At 45.9% G+C, this 16,875-nt stretch overlaps 1 protein-coding gene across 1 annotated transcript in view; it reads right to left on the bottom strand.

Annotated features, from left to right (window-relative positions):
• The window catches only part of NRDC (nardilysin convertase), an 88,905-nt gene extending 74,572 nt beyond the window's left edge, over positions 1-14,333 (bottom strand). Inside the window, exons 1-6 of the mRNA XM_082265914.1 lie at positions 14,051-14,333; positions 7,650-7,893; positions 4,065-4,146; positions 3,255-3,408; positions 1,309-1,382; positions 1,119-1,214 (exon numbers count right to left, since the gene is read on the bottom strand). Of these exons, the coding sequence (XP_082122040.1) occupies positions 1,119-1,214; positions 1,309-1,382; positions 3,255-3,408; positions 4,065-4,146; positions 7,650-7,893; positions 14,051-14,313 (913 nt within the window). The 5' untranslated portion in view covers positions 14,314-14,333. The remainder of the gene's footprint in view (positions 1-1,118; positions 1,215-1,308; positions 1,383-3,254; positions 3,409-4,064; positions 4,147-7,649; positions 7,894-14,050) is intronic.
• Positions 14,334-16,875: the final 2,542 nt, after the last annotated feature.

Genomic DNA, 16,875 nt, shown 5'->3' with positions numbered 1-16,875 from the left:
GTTTTATACTGTATACATGCGAGTACCTTGGATCTATTTTAATAAACATTGGAGTGCTTTTACATACTACACAATTTTGTTCTTATTTTGGCACATCTAAACCTATGGAGATATGCTCTCAGTAGAGATTACAGGACTCTAGCTTAGCGTTATCTGTGGGGAATGCTGTTATGGCACTTTTCCACTGCAAGTACCGGCTCGGCTCTACTCGGCCCTGCTTTTCCACTGCTGGTACCGCATGGTACAGTGTTGGAACGGTTCGGTACGGTACGGTTTGCTTTTCCACTAAAGTAGTACTAAAGTTAAGTGGGTGGGATAACAACGGGGTGGGTGGGATTCTCTGACCAATCAGTGGCTAGTAGTGACTGCATGCAAAGGATTGTGGGATATGGTACCAGTATGGTACCTCTTGGAACCACAATCAAGGTGGTACTGTTTTTGAGAGCCGTACCGTTCGGTTCCATGCAGTGGAAAAGCGCCGCTGCCATACCGTACCAAACCGTTCCTACACCATACCATGCGGTACCAGCAGTGGAAAAGCACAAAAGCGAGCCGAACCATTCGGTTCCATGCAGTGGAAAAGCCCCATTAGACCACCTATAATTTAGTGGTCCATATCTTAGGGTAAGAGGCCAGGTGTGCTGTGGTGTCAGTGGCGGATCACGATCTCCCCTGATATTTTGCTGCTGTTACACCTTGGGTGCCTCATAGGTTTGTGGACCTTTTATCTGAAATAGACTATAAGAGCGTTGCATTTCTATTTCAAATGTCCTAATAATTATCACCTACAATTTATGCTAACTGCAGTCCGAGGCCTAAACGCGGTTTAAATCTTTTTAGGTTTTGCAAAAAATCTTTCTTCATTAATTTAGCCCAAAATGTATTCTACTACATTTCTTTGGTGAAAATAACCCAAATCAGTGTGAATTATTTAGTCTGTAGGAAAGTTATAGGAGTTCACAAACTAGGTTATATACACAGTATCTGAAAAATCGATCAATCCTGATGCCCAAAAATGCCAGGGCAGTACAAATATCCCCTTTTTGGAAAACAGATAGTCCAAGGTATTGAGTAAGAGGCACAGCAAGTTTTTGAAATTGTAAGTCAACTTCACTCACCCCAAAAGAATTTGCCCATTGGATGACCAGGCTTTGCCAAACTTCCGAAAAGCATCTCCTTACGATTAGAGTCTGAAGGCCGAGCAAGCTCATATTCTAAAGTAATAACAGACAAACGGTTATATTTTGTATATAAACAAGTTTACTGGTGGACAAAATAAAAAAATGATAAACAGAGAACCAATCTTACCACTATCCACAGCCTGCACTTCTCGGTCAATAGCATCTCTGACCATCAGTGGTGCAATGAAGAACTGTGCCCATCTGAGGAGAAACGTGGACATATAAGGGTCTAAATAGTGACATACATAAAGAAGCCGTCCACCTTTGTAAAAAAAATAATAAATTTACATCATCTTGCATATAAAAAAAAAAATAATAATATGGGATTTTTGACTTACTGTAAAATCCATTTCTCTGATGTTCATTGACGGACACAGCTCCTGATATTCTTAACCATTGGGTTATATTGCACCCTACAGGAGTAGGACACTAGGCAGAAAAACTGGATTTTTGTACTTGCCGTAAAATCCTTTTCTCTGAAGTTCGACAGACGCAGCTCCATATCTTCTTTAGACCATTGGATTATGCTCCTCCCATCAGGAATAGGACACTAGGCAGAAAAAAGCTTTACCATGCCCGTGGGGGCTGTCCCTGCAGGCATAACCCCACACACTCTGCTACAGCATCTAGTTTTGTAGCAAGCAGTGTTTAGAAAACAAAAAAAAAAAACATCATACACTCAGAAGCGGAGGGCCGGGTGCTGCGTCTGTCAATGAACTTCAGATAAGGCAATATGCATCAGGATCATTTGTCATGGTATTTGTCCCCAAACTTTCCATTACATCATGCTGATTACTAGGAAGCAGCAAGGCTTAGAGCCAACAAGAGTGCAAGGCTACCACTGGTACTTGTAGACACCACAAGAACATTAGAAACATTTTAGTTAAAGCGGTTGTAAACCCTAAAAAAAAAAAAAACACCTGCAAGACAAAGGCATAATGAGCTAGTATGCATCGCATACTAGCCCATTATGTGTAACTTACCTTAGAACGAAGCCCCGACACGGACCCCCGGACATCGCTGTGGGCGCTGCCATGATCCTTCGCCGTCTCTTCCGGGTACGGCGGCTCCGGCACGGTGATTGGCCGGAAGAGACAGCTCCGGGGCGATGATTGGCCGGAGCCGCAATGACGTCACTCCCGCGCATGCGCGCGGGAGTGATTTTCCGGCAAGCTCCCGGCAAACAAAATTGAAGGTCCCCCGGACCTTCAGAGCGCTCGCGCGAGCAGCTCCATGCACTGCAAATATCTCCTAAACCATGCCGGTTTAGGAGATATTATTTGTACCTACAGGTAAGCCTTATTATAGGCTTACCTGTAGGTAAAAGTGTCAAAAAGCGGGATACTACCGCTTTAAGGTAAGGTTCAACTTTTTTTTTTTTTTTTTAGGTCAGGTTTACTTGAAGTGTTCCCCTAGTCCTATAAAAAGAGTTGCTTTCATTAATGTCACTGGGGTTATTTGGCCAGTTAACAAGCAAATACTGCTTAGAGGACATCTTTAAGACAGGAAAAACTACTGTTTCAGTGATTTTATTTTTAAAGCAGTGTTCCAAGCAGATATACAAGACCTGAATTAAAGCAGATCTGTACATCTATTTTGTTTTATTCTGCAATAAGTGTAAGCTCCTGAATCTGACTTGGTATCAGCCTCTTACAACCAGAGCTCGTACTGGGGGAGGGAGAAGCAGTACAAGGAGCATGCTGAAATAAGGGGATAGCAAAGTGGCAAAGATGAGCTCATCAGTCTGCCGTTTCTTTCGCTGTCTAGTCAAAGGAGAAGGAAAAGGCCTGCAGGTACTCTACTGGACCAGTGAACAATCAGGTTGCTTTCCCTGCCAGACAGGTTTGAGCTGTTTGGTAAGGTAGTGTAAATCTCATAATTAGATGGACAGAAATACAAATCTTTGTTAGGCATGACAGTTCCATGATCTGTATTTCATTTGTGCATTTGGCTATTTGCCTGGAGTTTAGCTTTAGGAACTGAATTGAGTAAGTGTCATCCCATCTACCCAACAGCTGATATAAACTTGTATTTCAACAGAACTTTGCTAAGAGGTGTTAAAGCAAAACATACCGATCCAAAGCCTCTTTGAAATGTTTCCGCTGTACATCAAACTGGAAGACGGTGCGTTCACAGTCAGTGGAGGCGTTGTCACTGCCACCATGTTTTTTAAGGAAAGCATCAAAGCCATTCTCATCTGGGTATTTTTCACTGCCCATGAACACCACTACAAAATGACAAAAGGCACAGACAATTATGGGCTGTAGGACTGCAATAATGCCAAAAAACATACAATGTGTCTTTGACACTAGGTTTAAAATATTAAATTAAAAAATCCTGTAAATAAAGATAACATTTAAAAGAGAAGTATGCGGTTTCTCTTTTTTTTCCCCAGTTATACTTACCTAGGTGGAGGCAGCCTCGGTCCTATGCTGCATGTGTCCCCCTGGCGCCTCTACACTGAGAACTGAGCGATCGAACCCTGCCGATCACTCAGTCCTGACAGCTCCCCGAGCAGAGAGCTGCTGACTGTCAGTCACCGCTCTTTGCTCTGCCCCCTTCTCGCTCATTGGAGCGCTGGGCTATGGAGGGGTGGGGAGCGGCCAGGTCAGGCTCTCAGCAGCTTGCCGAGAGGCTGAGCCAGGTGTCGGTCCAGGAACCTGGCGGATCTCGACTCAGTGTTCATGATGACGCAGTGCCTGGACCAACATCTGTGACGTCAGCAGAGAGTGGACTTCAAACCTCAAAAAAAAGATGGACACCCATGCACGACAATTTCATTACTGGTCATAAAGCTTGCCTTCCCCATTGATTCAGTCTATCTAACCACCAATATACAGTACCTTCATATGCAGACAACTCAATGCAGCACACAATACTTACTATGTTCCAAGAAGTGTGCTAATCCCGGCAGGTCCTCCGGATCACTGAAACTTCCTACTCCAATGCAAAGTGCAGCTGCAGACTAAAGAGAAAAGAGAAAAGAAAAACAAAGCAAGAAGTTTCAGCAAAGCTTATGGGAGGAGTCCCAGGGGGGCAGCATAAATCAGCATCTCACAAGAAAAACAATAAAGTTTTTAAGCATATCTAAACCAATATTTATATTTTTGGATAGGGTAGGAATTGGATAAACCCAGGTCAGGTATTTTGTCAACTGTGTTTCATTAGGGAGATTTAGTGCCGGTTCACATTTGTGCGATGCGGGGAACGCTGCGAATATACAGCGTGTTCCCGCATCGCATCCGCACCCCTAGCAGTTCACACTGCCATATGCGATACGGTGGGGGTGTCAATTAAAAGTTAACGACACCCCCAGATCACATGACATATCGCAGTGCGATCTGCAAGTTCGCACAGAATCGGATCGCACTAGTGTGAACCACCATGCGATACGATTCTGCTGCGGACCAAAAAAAGGGTCCTGCGCGAGTTAGGTGCGAATTCAGCCATACAAACTGTATGGCTGATTTTGCACCGCACAGAGATCGCATGTAATTTTAGGAGCAGTGCGTTCCGAATTACATGCGATCTGTTTGATCGCACAAATGTGAACCGGCACTTACCTTCAATTCCTGTCCTGTAGCGTGGACAAAGACAGCAAACACAAAAAAAAAAAATTCACTGAGGCTCTAATCCTTCTAAAAGAAAGTAAAAAGTCTTTGAGTTTAGATACACTTTATACGTGTGTGTGTGTGTGTGTGTGTGTGTGTCATTTTAACCACTTCCCCCCTCATACAAAAGGCCCCTTTCACACGGAGCGGACCGTATTGCGATCCGCTCCGGCACTTTTTTTTTTTCACGTTTGCGGATGATATACGGACATAATGTATGTCCATGGGATTGCGGATGTCAGGGGATGACACCGCTGACATCCGATTTTGCGTCCTTTGTTTTTTAAACAGAAGAAAAAATAGGGTTCTGTTCCGTTCAAAAAAACGGAACAGAACTGAAAGGATGCAAATCGGATGTCAGCGGATGGTTTTCCGCTGACATCCGCAATCCCATTGACATGCATTATGTCCGTATATCACCCGCAAACAGAAGGGGTGATATACGGACATACGGAACGCCCGTAAGAAAGGGGCCAAAGGGGCACAGCAATTTTTATATTTCTGATTGGTGGGCGGCACTGATAGATGGCAATGATGGGCAGCACTGATGGGGATGGCACTGGCGGGCAGCACTGATGGGGAGGGCACTGGCGGGCTCCCTGAGCCCTGATTGCCATCCCTGGTGGCCATGGTGGGCATCCCTGGGGTCATGGGTGGGCATCCCTGGTGGTTCTGGTGGCACCCCCCCCCCCCCAGAGGGTCTGCACTGGTAATCAATGATGTGATTACCAGTGCAGACCCCCCCCTGTCAGGAGAGCCACAGATTGGCTCTCCTTTACTCCTGCCTGTCAGGCATGTACTGAGGAAAGCCGATCAACGGCTCTTCCTGTGTACTATGTGACCAGCCGTGATTGGACACTGCTGGTCACATGGTAAAGAGCCTACATCAGTAGGCTCTTTACCGAGATCGGAGATGCGGTGTGTCAGTGTGACACGCTGCATCACCGATCGCCGCTCTGCGTATGACCAGCTTATTGCAGCCACCACATATAAAGCCTGGTACACCACAATATAGTACATTTTTGCCTTGGGTTTATTTAAAGAGTATGTAAACCCAACATTTTATTTTCCTGATATGTGCCTGCTGCACCATGTACTTGTATGAGAAAGTATCCTGTTCTCTTTGTATTGCTTCCTTTGTGTGAAATCCCTGGTGTTCCTGCCAGTCCCTCTGCTTTCCTGTTAAAAACTGACCACACTAAGCAGAACACAGCGTGGTCAGTTCTCTAGCTATGTTGGGAACTCAGCCTGCTCTCCTCCAATGACCAACCTTGTCCTGACACATCCCTCCTGCACAGCCTTTCACTGGGAAGACCAGTGTGGTGCTGTTTTTCCTCCCGCCAGCTCTTATGCTGCTAAGAACAGATAGTAAGTGATCACTTATAAGAAACGGGATAATAAGTATTTTATAATGTTTTTTTTTTAATAATCGATACACAAATGGTTTGCTTTTCATTTCTATTTTAAACTGAATGGGTTTTTTTACAAGGCGATTGTTTACAATCACTTTAACCTTTATGGTGACCGAGTTACTTGTGTGACTAGAAATGCCGAGGTATATACAGTAACAGACACCCATTAGAACTGAAGAAACTGCTTGGATAAGAAGCAAAGCATCTTCGGCTACATAATTTGGTTGATTTACTGGAGTGCGCAAAATCTGGTGCAGCTGAGCATGGTAGCCAATTAGATTCTAGCTATAGCTTGTTCAATTAGGCTTTGACAAAAAAAAAAACCTGGAAGCGGATTGGTTTCTATTGGCGCTTTTCCACTGCATGGAACCGAACGGTTCGGCTCGCTTTTGTGCTTTTCCACTGCTGGTACCGCATGGTACGGTGTAGGAACGGTTCGGTACGGCGGCGCTTTTCCACTGCATGGAACCGTACGGTACGGCTCTCAAAAACAGTACCACCTCGATTGTGGTTCCAAGAGGTACCATATCCCACAATCCTTTGCATGCAGTCACTACTAGCCACTGATTGGTCAGAGAATCGTTGTTATCCCACCCACTTAACTTTAGTGGAAAAGCAAACCATACCGTACCGTACCGAACCGTTCCAACACCGTACCATGCGGTACCAGCAGTGGAAAAGCAAACCGGGCCAAGCAGGGCCGAGTAGAGCCGAGCCGGTACTTGCAGTGGAAAAGTGCCATATGAAAGCTGCTCCATATTCTGCACTCTCCAGTTTTTTTAAATCATCTGCAATGAGTCCAGCTGAATGAGCATATCATTCTCAGACATTTTTTTGGGCGTTTTTTGCAGGTGTGTGGAGGCAGGCATTGACATCTAACAAAAATGCTTGTAATCTGCCAAAAAAGAAGCTCATGTACTTTTATCAGCTTCAGGCGGCAAAACGCTCATATGTGAACAGGGGCCATTGAAATGAATAGGATTTTGCTTGTTGGGCCTTTTGAGACTTCAGAGATGAGCATTTTACGAGCTAAAAAACGCTCAGGTGTGAACGGGGCCTAAAGTTGGATAACAACTAAACAATTCTTCTTTAGATTTTTCCCTTTAGATTCACCAAAACCATATAATATGAGGTCAAACCTAAACACATTCATTTTGTATGTAATCAGGCAGGCCCTTGCACTACATAGTTTAAGGTAAATCTGAAGGTAAATCTAAAGGAAATCAAACAACAACTGTTGTATAGTGTGTATTAGTGATCGACCGATACAGGTTTTTTTATTGCCGATACCGATCTTTTGTTCATCGCATATCGATATCGGCTGATTTATTTAATTTTTTCCAACTTAACTATGACCAGTGATACTAGGACATGGATATACGAGAGCCTTCACCGACATTATCACATATAAACACAGCACCAGTGACACAATGACAGAACAATACCAGCTTTTCTGTACAGCCTTTCTTGTCTCTGGAATGCAAGCTGTCCGATTCCTCATTTTCATCTTCCTCCTCTTCATCATCATCACCTTCAGATTCTTCTCCTTCACTGTCTTCCTCAGACTCATCTTCATCATCATCTTCATCTTCTTCTTCATCATCATCAGAGGAATCAGTGGCAGTGTGACCAGGAGGTGCCATATCAGAGATCAGCAGAACCCGAAGACCACTGTCAAGCTGTATAAACCTGCAGGGGGGGGGGGTCACAAATGGGTTAGCATACATATATAATACTACCACTGTTGATTGGTCTCTGTGGGTTACCGCACCCAGGATTAAAGTAAAGATTTTATGGTTTTCATGAAAAAGCAAAGATAAAAATGGCTATTTCACTTTTAGGCTTCATGTACACATAGCCTACCACGATTTGTGGCTGGCGGATAAAGCTTTCCTATCCTGAATGCGATTCTCCTGCGCTCAGGAGAAGTAGGTTGGACCTCCCCTAACCACAAGCAGCTCCTAAACTATCCTAAAAGCCTATATGTACATGGACACATAGGCTTTCATTGAGTGGAGTTTGGAAGCTTTGGTAAAAAAAACACCAAAAGCTGCTAAACTCAAGTTAAGGAGCTGTATTGTACATGAAGCCTTAAGCTCTATTCAGACTGTGATGGTACATTACTGCATGCATGTCAACGTGTGTTGTGTCAATGTAATGCATGACAATCTAAGGGTCATCTAATGGCACTTTTCCACTGCAAGTACCGGCTAGTACCGGCTCAGCTCTACTCGGCCCTGCTTGGCCCGGTTTGCTTTTCCACTGCGGTACCGCATGGTATAGTGTCGGAACGGTTCGGTAGGGTATGGTATAGGTTTGCTTTTCCACTAAAGTAGTACTAAAGTTAAGTGGGTGGGATAACAACGGGGTGGGTGGGATTCTCTGACCAATCAGTGGCTAGTAGTGACTGCATGCAAAGGATTGTGGGATATGGTACCAGTTTGGTACCTGTTGGAACCACAATCGAGTAGGTACTGTTTTTTCAGAGCCGTACCGTTCGGTTCCATGCAGTGGAAAAGCAAACCTATACCGTACCGTACCGAACCGTTCCGACCCTATACCATGCGGTACCAGCAGTGGAAAAGCACAAAAGCGTGCCGAACCGGTACGGTTCCATGCAGTGGAAAAGCGCCATAAGAGCAGCCATGCTGCTGGAAAGAGATGCTAGGAGTTGTAGTTCTACTGCAGCTAGAGATCTGCTGGTTGCCTTTGCCAGGTGTATAATACATACATTACAAAGCCATCACTTTACTGTCATATACAGCAAAATAAAAAAAAAAAAAAAAAAATAAAAAAACCTTAACTTATGGTTTCTCAACCTTTTTACCATGGAGGAACCTTTTGCAAAAAGTTTAGGATCTCAGGGAACCCCTAACTTTTTTTCAGATCTACAGCTCACAAAACATTGGATCTGATCAGCACGCTTATAGATATAACATACATTTTTGTATAAATAGCATTAAATAATAGAATATACGAGAAAAAAGTACCCCCCTAAAAGAGAAGTATGAGATTTTATTTTAATCATACTTCCCTAGCTGGATGCAGCATTGGTCCACTGCCGGCTTGAACACTGAGAACCAAGCGATCAAACACTGCTGATCACTCGCTTCTCAGAGCTCTGTGAGCAGAGAGCTGGTGATGGTCAGTCAAGGGCTCTCTGCCCTGCCCCCACCTCGCTCACTAGAGCACTGGGCTGTGGAGGGGGCAGGAGCGGCGGCTCAGGCTCTCAGCAGCCTGCTGAGAGGCTGAGCTGGGTGCCAGTACAGGCATGTGGGCATGATCTTTCCCCAGCCTGGATCGGCTCTGTGACGTCAGCGGACTTCAGCCTGCTGTCTGCTGAAAACAGGTCACAGGAGTGCAGAACGGCACTCCTGTGATCCACAGGAGAAATGTAGCCAAACAAGCTTTGGCTGTACTTCTCCTTTAATGTGAAAATTGGGCTTGCTTTTTTCTGCACAGAAAAAAAGCTCACCCAACATTAACACTGTGGTGTGAACAAAGCACCCAGAAATCAATTGTTTTCTTTATATCCTTGCAGAGCCTTTCGTTAGAAAAATGTACATCTCTGCACTTGCACAGTTCTTACGTTTTTCTAATGTAGATCTCTGCAAGGACACAAAGAAAACAATTGATTTCTATGTAACCTGTTCACACCACAAATGTTGGTGTTGGGGGAGTTTTTTTCTGCGCAGAAAAAATATGCACATGATACCAATGTTGTCTAGCCTGTAGAGGTCTGTGCTTCCCTCCATGGAAATGCCTCCCCAGACCATCACTGACCCACCACCAAACCAGTCATGCTGAACAATGTTACAGGCAGCATAACGTTCTTCACGGCTTCTCCAGACCCTTTCATGTCTGTCACGTGTGCTCAGGGTGAACCTGCTCTCATCTGTGAAAAGCACAGGGCGCAAGTGGTGGACCTGCCAATTCTGGTGTTCAATGACAAATGCCAATCGAGCTCCACAGTGCCGGGCAGTGAGCACAGGGCCCACTAGAGGACATTGGGCCCTCAGGCCACCCTCATGAAGTGTTTCTGATTGTTTGGTCAGAGACATTCACACCAGTGGCCTTCTGGAGGTCATTTTGTAGGGCACTGGCAGTGCTCATCCTGTTCCTCCTTACACAAAGGAGCAGATACCGGTCCTGCTGATGGGTTAAGGACCTTCTACGGCCCTGTCCAGCTCTCTTAGAATAACTGCCTGTCTCCTCATGCTCTTGAGACTGTGCTGGGAGACACAGCATAACTTCTGGCAATGGAACGTATTGATGTGCCATCCTGGAGGAGTTGGACTGCCTGTGCAACCTCTATAGGGTCCGGGTATTGCCTCATGTTACCAGTAGTAACACTGACCCTAGCCAAAGACAAAACTAAAGAAAAACAGTCAGAAAAGATAGACAAGTAGGAAAAAAAATGTCAGTGGCCTCCACCTGTAAAACCTTTCCCTTTTTGGAGGCTGTCTCATCGTTGCTCATCTAGTGCACCTGTTATTTCATTAACACCAAAAGCAGCTAAAACTGATTAACAACCCCCTCTGCTACTTAACTGACCAGACCAATATCCCAGGAGTTTAATTGACTTGATGCTATACTCTGATTAAAAGTGTTACTTTAATTTATTTTGAGCAGTGTATATAATTGTATTATATTCAATTTTTTAATTAACCACTTGCCGACCGCCGCAAGTACATATACTGCGGCGGTCAGCCCGGCCTGGCAAAGTGATGTACCAATACGTCACTAGCCTGTCACTCGCTTGTGAGCCAATAGCGGGCGAGCGCGCGCCCACCCCGTTCCCTAACAAGTCAGTGCGTGTGACCGGCGGACCCGACGTCCGCCGGTCACTCGCGATCGTTCGCCGGGAAGGGAGAAAGGCAGGCGGCTGATGTAAACAAAGCCGCCTGTCATTCTCCCCTGTGTAAAAATGGAGATCAGACGGTTCTACTATGTAGGACCGTTGATCTCTGTTTTTACACTAGTAGCCATGTCCAATCACAGTTAGAAACACGCCCCTAGGACACACTTAACCCCTCCCTCTCCAATACAGTTAACCCCTTCCCTGCCAGTGTCATTTTTACAGTAATAGTGCATATGTATAGCACTGATTACTGTAGTAATGTCACTGGTAACCCCAAAAGTGTCAAAAATGTCAGTCAAGGGTCCGATCTGTCCGCCGCAATGTCGCAGTCCCGCAAAAAAAAAAAAAAAAAAACGCAGATCGCCGCCATTACTCCCTTTGTTAGTAAACGCGATAACTTTTGCACAAACCAATCAAAATACGCTTTTTGCGATTTTTTTTTACCAAATATATGTAGCATAAAACAAATTGGCCGAAAATGTTAAAAAATTTAGATTTTTGGAAAATTTCATATAAAAAAAAATGTGAAAAATATTGTTATTTTTGCAAAATTGACGCTCTTTTTTTGTTTATAGCGCATGATCAAAAAAAAAAAAAAAAAAAAAAAAAAAAAAAAAATCGCACAGGTGATCAAATACCACCAAAAGAAAGCTCTGTTTGTGGGAAAAAAATGGACGTCAAATTGGTTTAGGTATAGCGTCGCACGACCGCGCAATTGTCTGTTAAAATCACGCAGTGCCGAATCGCAAAATACCCCCTGGTCAGGAAGGGGGTAAAATCTTCCGGGGCTTAAGTGGGTAATATCATGAATTTAATTGAATATGAAATTTTTTTTTTACGTCAATAATTCGACACCTTTAGCACAAGAAAAGCTCAAGAATAATGCATTCCTTTAGGCTGCATTCACACTTGAGCGTAGCGTTTTTTACCGCGATTTTACCGCGATTTTTTGAGGCGTTTTTCATTGACATCTATCAAAAACGCTGGTAATCAGCCCAAAAAGAAGCTCATGTACTTTTTTCAGCTACAGGCGTTTTGCAAAACGCTCAGATGTGAACAGGGGCTATTTAAATGAATGGGGTTTTACTTGTTGGGCGTTTTGGAAGTGTTTCTTTTGAGCGTTTTTGGAGCTGAAAACGCCCAGGTGTGAATGGAGCCTTAAACTCTCTATGTGTCTTCACACTGGTCTGTCGTGCTTCCGTTGTGTTAAAAATATTGCTTGCTGCATGTTTGGTCAGTTAAAAAAACACACCACCTTGGGGGGGGGGGGGGTCAAATAGGGGGAAAATAGGGAAGGGAGAAATTGTATTACTGAAAACTTGTTTTCATTTGTATGATCTCTTTGTGAAAATAAATAAATGAAAAAAAAAAAAACACACCACCTTGAAATGCATTGAAAAGGCAGAAAGAACACAATAATAAAATGTACTGTGTTACCTTTTTGAAGTGGTTTTTGAGTCACATGACCTAAGAAAAACACACCATAAGCCCAGTAAATCCCTGCATTTTCAGCGCCATTATCGACACCTTTTTCTGTCCTGGCAAAATGCTGAAAACACCGTTTGCAATCTATAGGTTTGCTGCAGCACTGATCTATGCATTCTGATGGTGGGGGAGTCCCGCTCTCAGAATACAATGACAGTGCAGAAGATTCCTCCATCATCAATTCTCATGTGTGTGGATGGTGGCCTACAATTAAAACCTGAGATCAGACAGCTCTTCATTACAGAACTCGTTATGTCATTTCTGCAATAACACTCAACTGGCTGCTAACTGACTTCTGTTAAATGTACGCTAAGCTACGCATGCGTAGGATGACATTGTCCCTCACCAACCAATCAAGAGGCCGGAAACACAACCCCTCATAGGTAACACTGGGAGTGATGACAGCGGCTGGTGAGGGATGTATGATTCATGGCTGGAAGGTGGAGAGGAGTATCTTCCAGAGTTTAGTGTCACCTAAAAGAATACCTTTGTTTATATTTGTATAGAGTAAGGAGGGGTTAGACCCCTGATGGGTTGTTATTGCTGCCAGTGTCCCCATTGGAGAGATGTACACTGATTGTTCTCACATCCAATGTCACAGGGGATGAAAGGGAGGATAGAACTAGATTTCTGAGTGGCCTACAGAACAGGAATAGAGGGGAAATCTTTCAGTGAGGGGAAATCTCTCTGTGACAACCAACTCTAAAGGGGGATTTCCCTCCCATAGGAATGATTTGCTGTCTGTAGTGTACAGGGTAGGAAGGGAAGGAGAATCTCACTAATGAGAGAACAAAAAACTGAAAGTGGTTTTAATTGTCCTCAACTCTATCCAAACTGAAAATGTGTGACTTCAGATATTCCTGAAGGGGGCAAGGATGAGGCAGTATTGTCAGAAGGTGGGGGCGGGGTGGAGGGTGTGATATCAGAACGTAGGGGTGAGGAGGAGGCGGTGATGTCAGAGCGAGGGGGGGGCCGGGGTGGAGACGGTGATGTCAGAAGGTGGAGGCGGTGATGTCAGAAGGTGGGGGCCGGGTGGAAGCGGTGATGTCAGAAGGTGGGGGCAGGGTGGAGGCGGTGATGTCAGAAGGTGGGGGCAGGGTGGAGGCGGTGATGTCAGAAGGTGGGGGCAGGGTGGAGGCGGTGATGTCAGAAGGTGGGGGCGGGGTGGAGGCGGTGATGTCAGAGGGTGGGGGCGGGGTGGAGGCGGTGATGTCAGAGGGTGGGGGCGGGGTGGAGGCGGTGATGTCAGAAGGTGGGGGCGGGGTGGAGGCGGTGATGTCAGAGGGTGGGGGCGGGGTGGAGGCGGTGATGTCAGAGGGTGGGGGCGGGGTGGAGGCGGTGATGTCAGAAGGTGGGGGCAGGGTGGATACAGAAAGAGAGGACAGTGATAAAGCAGGGACAGGAAAATCCCAGTGACGTCAGGAGAGGGCAATAAGTGACGTCATAAAATACGGCAGTGACGTCAGACACAGGGTTCCCCCCCCCCGCTCAGGCACTCACCGGTATTTCTTGGGGTCACTGGGAGATTTAATGATATCCACGTCCTCCTTGTTCTCTCCTGCTTCGGTCTCCATCCTGCCCCCGGTGTTATCGCCCCGAGAGGCAGGGCACGGGCAGGCGGCTTTGTGAGAGTTCCTGGCAGGCATGTTTCGCTGACTCGGTGACCGGAGTTCTCCACAAGCCGGTGTCCCAGGCCTCACAGTGCCGGGGGTGAAAGCCTTGGCCAATCGGAGGCTTACGAGAAGAGCACGTGACCTGCTCATCCTCTGCCAACAGGGAGTGAGGGCGGGGCTTAGTGTCTGAGGCGGGGATGTGAGCACGTGACAATGGATGCGGAAGTAGATGCACGTGGTGCTGTGCGGAGGATTGTAGTAGTGTGCTGGATGGGGGAGGAGTACGGAGGGGTCATGTAAGGGTTTGTACTTTGTACGGGGGCGTCTGATTCCCCTGAGGGATAGCCCTCTGCTGTGATTACACTACAGATAGTACGGAATGGGATGTACTGTGTACATTGTATTGCCTGAATTCCTGAGGCACTTTGGTTAGATATAATAGGGAATGGATGCAACACCCGTCATCATACATCTGTGTCTTTGTATTCCTCTTCTAAACACATAGCAGGACACAGCAGGAATAGTGGGGAATCCTCCGGTAGGGACACTTATCTCAGTGACCCCTATGGGAGCTCAGGTGTCATGTACAGGGGGGGGGGGGGGGGGGTAGCATTAAAGTGTTACTGAACCCACAAGAGTAAAATCAGTGTGTATATTCAGTTACGCATGCTTGTTATACTCACTGTGTAATAAGGGGTTAATCCTCTACATTGTGTAATAAGGCTGTTTGATCCTGTCTTCTCAGATTCTCCCCTTCTTTTATTGTCCCCAATTCATCTGCTGATAGAACAGAGTCCTAGTAGGCACTCTACAGCAATACACACCAAACTCAGCATGTGCAGAGTTTTTTTTTTTTTTTATCTTGGGAGAGTGCGTGTGATCAGCACAGGGCCAATCAGCACTGTCCAGACAGAGGGTCAGGGGTCCTGGACCCAGCTTGGACAGTTAGAGTAGAATGAAAACTCCTCCTACAAGCTTTAACCAGGCAATGATAGAAGTCGCAAGACTGCTATATACTGCTGATGAGAAAAGGTATTTAGCAGTTAATCTTTAATAAAATAATTGCATTTCCATGTTCCTTAGGAGACCAGATATAGTGAATGCGGAGTCTTGGATTTAGTAACACTTTAGTAGCATTCAGGTTTTCATTGGACAGAATAGGAATTTGTTCTAGCCTTTGAAATGAACACTCAGGCGTGTTTTCCTGTGTTTTGTTTTTTTTTGGTCAGAACAACCCTCTCCTAAATAAACAAGTGATTTTTTATTTTCTGCCCGTAAATGCCTGTGTGTGTGAATGGACACAAAAGTCACACACCCTTAGTGCCGGTTCACACATACACAATGTGGGAACCCTGCAAATCCACTGCGGGTTCCCGCATCGCACTCAACTCACAGGCAGTTCACACTGCCATATGCAAATCGCTGGGGGTGTCAAAACAAAGTTAACGACACCCCCAGATCAGTTTGCATATCGCAGTTTGAACTGTCAGTTCGGACAGGAATCGGATCGCATAGGTGTGAACACGCATTCAATCCGATTCTGGTGCGGACCAAAAAAAGGTCCTGTGCGACTTTGGTCCAAACGCGATGCAAATTCAGCCATACAATCTGTATGGCTGAATTCGCAATGCACAGACATTGCATGTTATTTGCAGAGCAGTGCCATGCGAATCACGTGCAATGTCTGACTGCACATATGCAGGGTTCGTACGGTCCTTGAAAACCTGGAAAAGTTATGAAATTTTGAGATTCCAGGCCTGGAAAGGTCATGGAAAATTACAATTCCACAAATGTTTTGGAAAAGTCATGGAAATCTGGGGAGGAGCAGGGAGCGGCGGGCAGCGGCGGGGGGAGCAGATGCTTAAAACTTTAGTGTAAATGTATTATTTTATTTAATGTTTGTGCACATATTGATTTCCGGGTCCGCAGCAGCCGAGGAGATGACCGTGCACCAAGCACCAATGACTGGCAGCGGGGAGGGACGGGCCGCGGTTTGCCTGGATGTGACTGGCCAGCAGCAGCAAACCAATCACAGGCGGCGGAAGCGTCACTGGAGGGTGGGCCGCATGAACGTGATGATGACGCGGAAGGGGGCGGTAACCGCTTCGGTTACCGCACCCCCGCGTCATCACGTTCATGCGGCCGGCCCGCCCTCCAGTGACGCTTCTGCTGCCTGTGATTGGTTTGCTGCTGCTGGCCAGTCACATCCAGGCAAACCGCAGCCCGGCCCTCCCCGCTGCCAGTCATTGGTGCACGATCATCTCCTCGGCTGCTGCTGCCTGGCCAGTGACCGACCGTAGGGCAAACTGCGGACACCTACTGTACCAGTCCTATACGGGAATGTTAAAAAATAAATGTAAATAAATTATTAAGCATCCAATCCTGAGTCGCCTTTCTGTGAGAACTCTTTTCTGCCTCATGGGACTGTTAGGTTCGGCCTAAGAATAGTAAGCGCCGCATTTTGTCCAGCTGCACCTTCATGACTGCCTGAACAGCTTTATTTGGGCAAGCAGGAGCACCACTGTTCTTTCTCCCAAAAGTAAGTGCCGCATTTGTGCACCATCATATCTGTGCCATCCATACCAGTCTGCCTGCACCTCATGACTGTCGCTTGGGCCTAAAAGATTACTTTGCTGCATTTTGTGCATCTCACTGTCTGTGCCATCCATACCAGTCCGCCTGCACCTTATGACTGTCGCTTGGGCCTAAAAA

The sequence above is a fragment of the Pelophylax lessonae genome, assembly GCF_965119305.1.
Source record: "Pelophylax lessonae genome assembly, chromosome: 8".
Classification (NCBI taxonomy): Eukaryota; Metazoa; Chordata; class Amphibia; order Anura; family Ranidae; genus Pelophylax; species Pelophylax lessonae.
The sequence above is the reverse complement of the archived record's forward strand: the minus strand, read 5'-3'. Positions and strand labels throughout refer to the sequence as shown.